Source organism: Malania oleifera, chromosome 1 (genome assembly GCF_029873635.1).
Source record: "Malania oleifera isolate guangnan ecotype guangnan chromosome 1, ASM2987363v1, whole genome shotgun sequence".
Taxonomy (NCBI): Eukaryota; Viridiplantae; Streptophyta; class Magnoliopsida; order Santalales; family Ximeniaceae; genus Malania; species Malania oleifera.
Genome location: NC_080417.1, coordinates 105,889,082 through 105,899,218, shown reverse-complemented (window position 1 = coordinate 105,899,218; position 10,137 = coordinate 105,889,082). Strand labels below are relative to the sequence as shown.

At 33.3% G+C, this 10,137-nt stretch overlaps 1 protein-coding gene across 1 annotated transcript; it reads right to left on the bottom strand.

The window, feature by feature from the left end:
- Positions 1–7,723: 7,723 nt before the first annotated feature.
- On the bottom strand, positions 7,724–8,769 carry LOC131147979 (uncharacterized). Its single transcript, XM_058097686.1, has 3 exons — positions 8,644–8,769; positions 7,995–8,086; positions 7,724–7,919 (listed from the first exon to the last, which is right to left on the bottom strand). Exons 1-3 carry the CDS (start codon positions 8,767–8,769, stop codon positions 7,724–7,726), a joined length of 414 nt encoding a protein of 137 aa, XP_057953669.1.
- Between the last annotated feature and the right edge of the window lie 1,368 nt (positions 8,770–10,137).

The window sequence follows — 10,137 nt, the reverse complement described above, 5'->3', positions numbered from 1 at the left end:
ATATTGATGAATTCTATACTTGAGTGTCAATTCTATTTCATCTTGAAATATAAATTCTTGAAGTACATAGGTCTGAATTTGTACTATTCTACTCTGTTTGAGAGTGTTCCTGTACACAGCTATTCTTTTGTATTCTTGCAGTACTTTTGACAATTCCAAAGTGTTTGGATTGTTAGCTAAGCGTGGGGTATGGCTTAGAGAGGCGGGTTCTAGCCTAATTGAAGGAGTGACCGAGTGAGGGGTATCACTTGGAGAGGCAGGCTCTATCCTACTAAAGGAGTGTGTAATGGTGTTGTTCCGCTCAGAAAAGGAACTTGTTTAGTGAATCCTTTGGTGGTTTTCCAAAGGCATGGATGTAGGCTGGGGATAAGCCGAACCTCATAAAATCCCGGTGTCCCTCTCTTTTCCCTACTCTCTTTACTTTCAGCATATATAAACTGTGTGGGCATTTTAAATTATTTAATTATATACGCTACGTGGATTTGATATTAAATAAACTTAAGTTTAACTTGTTTTTGGGATTGCTGAAACCAAAAAGAAGTACATTAGTTGATGCATACTTCGCGAAAACTATAAGGGAGTACGTTGATTGATGAAACATCCAAAGACTCTTTAAACTAGAAGTTTATTTAACGTCTAAGCTTTTTGAAAGAGTATTGGATTTCATATTGCACTTCATTTTGAAAAACAAAATTTATTACCATAGAGCTTGCTTTAACCACAGGGCTTGAATCAAACTTTCATATATACAGGGCTATAAACAAACAAAAACTGAATCTTATATCTTAGTTTGGATATTGTGGTTGATTGGAAAATTGATTGGTTTTGTTGCTTAATTGGTTACTTGATTGATTAAAAACTTGTGTGATTGTGAATTGAATAAAGAACTAAGTATTTGTTGTGTATTGAATAAGTCAACAAGGAGTCAAAAATTCATTAAATGGAATTAGAAGAAAATTTTTAAATCCAATTCACCCCCCTTCTTGGGACTACACCTTAGTTTTCAATTGGTATTAGAACGGGGTTATAACAATTCCTAACAAGTAGTTATATAAAGATCTTAATGGCTTACATTGGTGTAGCTCCTTTTGGAGAGGGTCAATCCTCAACTAGGCCACCCATCTTTTGTGGTTTACATTATACATTTTGGAAACAAAGGATGAGAATAAATGTACAAACCATGGATTGGAAAGCTTTGAAGGTTTTCACACATGGTGACTTAATTTCTACTAAAATAGTATATGGTAAGAAAATACCCAAAGAAGAAAAAGAATGGACCGATAATAATCTTAGGATGTTACAAGTAAATTCTAGTGTTATGAATGCTTTATATTGTGCTATAGACATAAATGAATTTAATAGGGTCATGGCTTGCAAATCAGCCAAGAAATTATGGGATAAATTAAAAGTTACCTATGAAGGTACCATTGATGTAAAGAAAAATCGAATCGATATGCTTACTAGCGAGTATGAAGCATTTAAGATGAAAACGAATGAATCAATGACTAGTATGTACACTAGGTTCACCCACATAATAAACTTCCTAAATGCATTAGGAAAAACATACAACACCTTTGAAATGATCCAAAAAAATACTTAGAGTGTTGCCAACTATATGGGAACCAAAAGCCACTTCCATAACCGAAGGAAGAAATTTGAAAAAAACCTTCCTTAGATGAACTTATAGGTTCTTTCCTCACATATGAAATGTCAATGAATGAAAGGAATGGAAAAACTAAAGTCCAAGAATTTATAGCCTTTAAAACTTCAAAAGAAAACTCTAGTGATGAGGATAAAGATGAAATGGATGAAGATGAACTAGCCTATATATCCAAGAAGCTGGCAAGAATTCTTAGAAGAAAGAAAAAATTTAAAAGAAGATTTCAAAACTCCGAATCAGGAGAAGAAGAAACCAATACAAAGAGATCAAAAAATAAAATCCCCACATGTTATAAGCAAGAAGGATGGACACATAAAATAAGAATGTCCATTACTTAAGAAAGATTCTAAGAAGAGAAAGAAAAAGGCAATGAAAGCCACTACTTGGGACAATTTGAGTACTGAGTAGTTCCGATAATGAATCAAGTGACCAAGAGGTTGCTTATACTTGCTATATGGCTTGGGACGATAAGGAAAGCTCCTCATCCAAATCCTTGAATAGTTCTTGTAGTGATTCATCTAATGAATCCAATGATGAGTGTATTTCATCTTATTAAGAGTTACAAAATGATTTATTCAAAGTGCATAAGATGCTAGTCAAAGTAACCAAACAATACACATCATTGAAAAATAAGAATGAATGAGTGATGAAAGAACTAGAATCCCTCAAACTTGCTGAAAAGGAAAAAGACTTAAAAATCAAGAAAATAAAAAATAAAAATGAAGCTATGATGAATAAATTAGAGTCTAAAAATCTTGCTGAGAAAGAAAAAGATTTGAAAATTAATAAATTAGAAAGCAAGAATGAAATGTTGATGAATGAAGTAGAAGACTTGAGATCTCAATCCTCTATGGAAAATGATAAATACTTATATATTTTAGAATTAGAGGATAAAATTAGTAAAATATCTCAAAATCAAGAAAAGGGCAAAAGTATACAAAAATCAAAAATTTATGATCTTAAGAAAGAAATTGATGATCAAGTCAAAATCATTTACAATTTCACAAAAGGAAAAGAAAATTTTGACAAAATGATTGACTCACAAAGAATGTCTTTAAATAAAGAAGGCATGGGATTCAATGGAATAGAAAATAAAAGGAAAAAAAAAATCTCTATATGGGATACTTCACAAAAGAATCCAAAAACTATGCCAACACCTCCTCAAAGGCCTACACACATACCACATGTTTTCTATGTAAGAAAAAGGGGCATGTTAAATTTGAATGTCCATTGAAGAGGAAATGTGTGAAAACAAAATAAGTTTGGAGAATTAAAGAAGCATCACTTGTTAAACCACCCAGACCCAAGAAAATATGGGTAACAAGATGAAATACCAAGATCCTTTAACTACAATCAATATCAAACCTATGAAAAATCATACAAAGATATTGAACAAATTGAAATAGAGAATAAGGATAAAAATATTCAAACTTATTAATGCTTATCTTATTAAAACTAATGAAAATTGTTGGCCTCAATCAATGAATAAATCACACAAGGCTTAAATTAGAAAGTTTTAAGACATATGAAGTTTGGATGTTCATAAGAAATCAAAAGAGAAGTCTGAAGCAAATAGAGCTAATTGATAAAGAAGAAATCTTGGCCGAAAAATTGCAAAGGAAAGGTCAGCCATCTGACTGAACAAACACGTTAAGGAGAAAGGATAGGTCAGGCGCTTGGACAAAAGCTCATTCGACTGACTGAAGGTAAAATTGTTAAACAAGTTTAATATAAAAATAAACATAAGAAAAAGTATAGTACAATGCACATGATATTAATATACTTTATGCTTATATGATATGCTATATGCTACATGTGTATATCTTGAAATTGGTATCTTTAAATCTCTAAAGACAATGAAAATTTTGATGATTTATGGCTCACTATATTTTGAAAATCTGAGCATAAAATTATTAAAGCATAAATCTTGGTATGATATTGATATATGAATGCGAAATTAATTATGGACCATGCATGCTAATAATGGATCACACGGATAAATGGAAAAAATTGCATCTATATAATTTAGTATCCATGAGTAGTGACATTAGCATTAGTATCTATGAAGTATATTAATATCCATGAATGTATAAATTGGTATTTGAGCATGACAAGTATAATTATATTAATGACTATGTTGTGACATTGATATGATATTGGTATTTGATATAAGTATCCATGAGCATGTACATGATATGAATAAAATGTTTGAAACATGGGATGATAATTTTAAAAACATAATTGATAAAAAGAATTATTTTTTAATTGGTATCATAAATTTTCAATTGGTATTATTCTTTATTGTTTTAATTGGTATCACATATTCAAAAGTTCAATTGATAGTAGAATTTATTAAAATTTCAATTGGTATCATTTGCTTGATATGCATGTTTGATATTTGTATGCTTAAAATATGATTTATTTTTTATATCATACTCTTTTTTATTGATGTCAAAAGGGGGAGAAGTTTCCAGCAAAAATAATTGAAAAATTAAGCTTGGTATTTGAAAATTTTTGAAATTTTGAATAGGATATGTGTAGCAAAAGGGGGAGAAGTTTTTGACAAAGGTGGAGAAGTATTTGACATTGAATGATCTTAAACTTAACATGATGTGATGAGCATGATATCGTATGATATTGAAATTGGTGTTGATATTGATATTGATATTACAAATATTGTTAAGATGATGCTTATTGTAAGGGGGAGTCTTTAAGGCTTACTCAAATTTTTACAACTTGTTTGTCATCATCAAAAAGTAGGAGATTGTTGGCCTTACAAGGCTCAATTTCTTGTTTTGATGCTAACAAACAAGAGAAACTTAACATATTTGGTTGAGTAATGGTATTTTAGGACTCATAAGGATCAAACATGTAAATACAAGATCAAGGATCCATTGCAAGCTTATACTTTAAAGAAGGATGATCATATGAAGGTTAAAGTATGGATTTCAAGATGATATCTTAAAGCTTGAAGAAAATGAGAGAAATCTTAAAAGTATATCAAAGATTGAAGAAAAGCAAAAGAGCTCAAAGAAAAAACAAGCATGAACACTCAAGCGCCAATAATGTTCAAAGTCCTAAAAGTCTTTATGTAAGTGCTTCATATTTTAAACATCTTTTGAAATATTCTTAAAGCTTTTTTAGGGTTGAATATGGACTTAGAAGACCAGATTTTTAAAACCATGGAAAATGTTTTTGACAAGTTACATTTAAGTCTTTCAAATAACAAAAGAGTTTAAAAATGAAAAATGAAAGATTTTCATAAAATGGACTGGTCAACCAACTGACCAGAAAATACTAAGATTAATCAGCTGACTAACAAAACACCAGAATGAATAAACTGCCCAGCCGATTGATAGTTTGAACTAAGATTAGTCAGCCGACTGACACGCCTAGCCGACTGACCATTTTGGACGTGGTCAAGCTAGCCGATTGACAAATTAATGGAATTTATTTTTGGAAGAAAAAAAGGCATCAGCCGCCTGTCCACCCAACTGACCCTATGAAATATACTACCCAGTTGCTTGTCCAGCCGACTGATTCTACGGGAATTCGAATTTTTGAACTTAACGGGAAATTTATAAAAATTAGTTTTTCAAATGTAAAGATTATAAAAACTTAGGGGACACTCCAAGAAATATGGGGAACAAAGAAACTCTTCCTAAAACCTTTATAAGTACATGGTTTTACAAATCAAACTATATCAGGAGCCAAAGAATTGATAAATCTGCTGAAAGCTATCTTGCATACCAGTTGTTCTCTCTAGCTCAAATCTTTGCCCAACTGATACTGCTGAATTTCTAAAAGAGCTGATCTTCCTAATCTATTCCTCTGCTAATCCTCATCTAAGAAGAATATTGGTGAATTCTATACTCGATCTTCAATTCTATTTCATCTTGATATTTAAATTCTTGAACTACATAGTGCTGAATTTGTACTAATCTACTTTGTTTGAGAGTGTTCTTGTACGTAGCTATTCTTTTGCATTCTTGCAGTATTTTTAACAATTCTAAGGTTTTTGGATTGTTGGCTAAGCGTGGGGTATCACTTAGAGAGGCGGGCTCTAGTCTAGTTGAAGGACTGATCGAGTAAGGGTTATCACTTGGAGATGAGGGCTTTAGCCTACTAAAGGAGTGTGTAATAGTGTTGTTCTGCCCGAAAAAAAGAATTGGTTTAGTGAATGCTTTGGTGGTTTGCCAAAGGCATGGATGCAAGCTGGGGATAAGCCGAACCTCATAAAAACCAGGTGTATCTTTATTTCCCTTACTCTATTTACTTTCAGCATAAATAAACTATGAGGATGTTTTAAATTCCTTAATCATATACACTACGTGGATTTGATATTAAATAAACTTAAGCTTAATTTGTTTTTGGGATTACTAAAATCGAAAGGAAGTACGTTGGTTGATCCATACGTTGTGGAAACTGTAAGGGAGTATGTTAATTGGTGAAACATCCAACGACTCTTTAAACTGAAATTTTATTTAACGTGTAAGCTTTTGGAAAGAGTATTGGATTTTATATTACACTTCTTTTTGAGAAAGAAAATTCATTATCATAGGCCTTGCATTAACCACAAGGCTTGAATCAAACTTTCATATATACAGGGCTGCAAACAAACAAAAGTTGAATTTTATAACTTAGTTTGGATATTATTGTTGATTGGAAATTGATTGGTTTGATTGATTGATTGGTTACTTGATTGATTAAAAATTGTGTGGTTGTGAATTGAATAAAGAAAGAAGTATTTGTTGTGTATTGAATAAATCAACAAGAAGTCAAGAATTCATTAAAAGGAATTAAAAGAAAATTTTTAATTCCAATTCATCCTCCCCCCCCCCCTCCTGGGACTACACCCTAGTTTTCACTAACCATGTCCATAAAAGTCTTATTCCTTCTTTCTGCTACACCATTCTAGTGTGGCATACTAGGTGTAGACAATTGGGATTCAACTCCCTCATCTGAAAAGTAATCCATGTATTCTTCTAAGAGGTACTCACTACCACGATCGTAGTGTCTTGATACATTTACCCCGACGCTTCTCCGTTTCAACCTTAAATACATTGAATTTCTCAAAGCATTCAGACTTACGGCGCATCAAATAAACATACCCATGTCGTGAGTAATCATCAATGAAAGTAATGAAATACTCAAGGCACCTTTGGCCTTGATATTCATGGGGCCACACAAATTTGAGTGAACTAGTTCTAATGCCTCCTTTGCTCTATAGCCCGTGGCCGAAAAGGGTCACTTGGTCATCTTACCTTCTAAGCAAGATTCACATATTAGTACTGCCTCCACTTCTAATAAACCTAATGGTCCATTCTGAATCAACCTTGAAATCCATCTAAGATTAATATGACCTAGGCATAAGTGTCAAAGATTAGTTTGGTTTAATTCAGAAGGTTTCTTTCTCTAACATGGTAGTCTATCAGCGTTATTCAATTTATTTAGTTGCACTATAGGAGAAACATGATTAATAGTATAAAGATCATCCACCAATGTACCCGGACAGATAAAACATTTATTTAACTTAATAACAATTGAGTTATTAAAATAAACGGAATATCCGTGATTAACTAACTTGGAAATTGAGATCAAATTCCTTCTAAAGGAAGGTACATAAAGAGAGTCTTTCATTATTAAAATCCTATCTTTACCAAAAGAAATGTGAATATCTCCTACTGCAACTACTGACACTCTCGTGTCATCTCCCAAAAATACGTAAATCTCCCCATCACTTAGCTGGCGAGTTTGCTGGAACCCCTGCAAAAAATTGCAAATATGATTAGTGGCTCTGGTATCTACGCACTAGGTATTGGTAGATATTACCACTAAACATGTTTCGACTACTAGTGAATGAGATATACCCTTTTTTGTTTTATTTGGCGAGATAAACTGGACATTTTGATTTCCAATGCCTTAGCTGCTTGTAGTGAAAACACTTGCCCTTAGTTTTTTTTCACTCCATCCTGTGGCCCACATACTACTGGAGGAGCTCCCTGTGATTTATGAACCTTTTTCTTCATCTTTCGGCCTTTTGGCCTAGAAGAATAAATTTTCTCAGTCACGAGTAATAGTTGGCTTCCTAATGAGGCCCTCAGTTGCTTGATGCTTTTTAAGTAGTTCTGCTAATGAGTAAGAGAGCATATTCATGTTGTAGTTAAGGAAAAACTGCTTGAAAGAGTCATGAAGCAACTGGAGAACGATATCGACCTTGGTTTCCCCATTGATCTCAGCTCCAAGGATCTCTAGCTCACTGAGAAGACCAATCATGCTTAAAACATGATCCCTTACTAGGGCCCCTTCTATCATAGTAGTATTCATATGTTACTTCATAGCAGTCTGCCTAATAGCATGATTTTGATCCCCAAACATTTTTTTGAGGTTATGCATTATATCATAGGCAAAATGCACAAATTGATGCTGATGTTGCAAAACATTCGAAATGGAGCCCAAAATGTAACACCGCGCCATTTCATTAGCCTTAATCCACTTCTAGTAAGTTTGGGTTTCCTAATTAGGCCCTCAGTTGCTTGATGCTTTTTAAGTAGTTCTTCTAATGAGTAAGAGAGCATATTCATGTTGTAGTTAAGGAAAAACTGCTTGAAAGAGTCATGAAGCAACTGGAGAACGATATCGACCTTGGTTTCCCCATTGATCTCAGCTCCAAGGATCTCTAGCTCACTGAGAAGACCAATCATGTTTAAAACATGATCCCTTACTAGGGCCCCTTCTACCATAGTAGTATTCATATGTTACTTCATAGAAGTCTGCCTAATAGCATGATTTTGATCCCCAAACATTTTTTTGAGGTTATGCATTATATCATAGGCAAAATGCATAAATTGATGCTGATGTTGCAAAACATTCGAAATGGAGCCCAAAATGTAACACCGCGCCATTTCATTAGCCTTAATCCACTTCTAGTAAGTTTGGGTTTCCTCATCGGTTGCCCCTTCACCAATTTTCTTTGGACATACCTCTATAAGCACGTACTTGTACTCCTTTGCAGTCAGTACAATATCCAAGTTCCTTTTCCGGTCAATACAATTAGGTCCAAACAGTTTGTTTTCTTTGAGAATAACAGTCAAGGGATTGAAAGCCATTTTTAATCTTGAGAATCACATATTATAACAAAATATGATGAGCAATAATAAACTTTTAATTCAATTAAAAGAATATGGTTCCCTCTACAAATATTTTCTTTTAAGGAATCTATCAGAAACCTAGCACACCATGAGTAGTGTACCTCGATGGGAGGTCGTATACTATTCAACATTTGTGTAGACAAGTGATGACCCATTAATTTTATTATCTAGGCAAGTAACTATGCCAAGAAAAATTAAATTTCTAACTTAGCTTTGGTCCAATAAACAATAGCAGTCACTCAGATGGTGAGAATACTATTATTCATAGTTAAGTGTATACCATCACATAATACAAGATCTATTGTCCCATAGTGAATCCCTAGATGGAGAGGTGACCCAATACTAACAATTACTAGAGTTTATATTGGTGAGTCTGTAATTAATTCCATATGATGGAGAGGAAGATACTAATATCATAATATAAAATTAATTACTTCAACTACAAACTAGTGATGAAGACCATGAGATTTATATGTAATAAATTCCCTCACCCACTTAGTTATTTAATTCATGAGGGATACAAACTCGTGTTTAATATTCCAATATTGGTAACTAAAATATACGCGACAAATAAAATTCCAAATTCCCTTAATATTTTTTTTATAAAAAAAAATTGTATTGTAACTTGGGAATTAGTTTTATTCTCTAGTTGCATATGCATAAACCAACATTGAAATTTTAAATTTTACATGCTAATGACATAACACAAGAACAACAAACATGTCAAACAAGCATATATAAACAATAAATATGATATAATAAATATATTGGCTATTATGGTCAAGCAACTTGCATCATAATACCGTGAATCCTTGTTTGCCATCACACAATATCGGGTTCGGAAGGGGCCCGAGGGCAACACCACCAGTGGGGCTTGACTTGTCTAGTAAGGTCACTAGGGTCCAGGGAGCAGCACCACCAGTGGGGGCACAAGGGCTGCACCCCGAAAACCTAGACGAAAAACCACATCATTGTTCTAGGGTTTTTCCTATTTTTTGCCACTACTATGCACCACTACCAACCATCTAATCATTATTTCGTAACTAGGGTTTCAGCCAATTTTTTAGCACTATTCATATGCAGCAACTGAGCCTCCTTCTCAGATGAAGTTGCATCAGATTACAAAATCCTATGCCTCCAAAACCAGAGTTCATATGCGACGAATCTTGTAATAAACAATCGCTCTCACAAAACATACATTCGTGTGATCATAATTGTCGGACAGAATGCTGCAAAATAGAGGTCAGTGCATACACACATTCTACCCTAAGCATGCATTAGTTCGATTTTCTAAGAACATTGTATTATTATCCATATACAGTATCA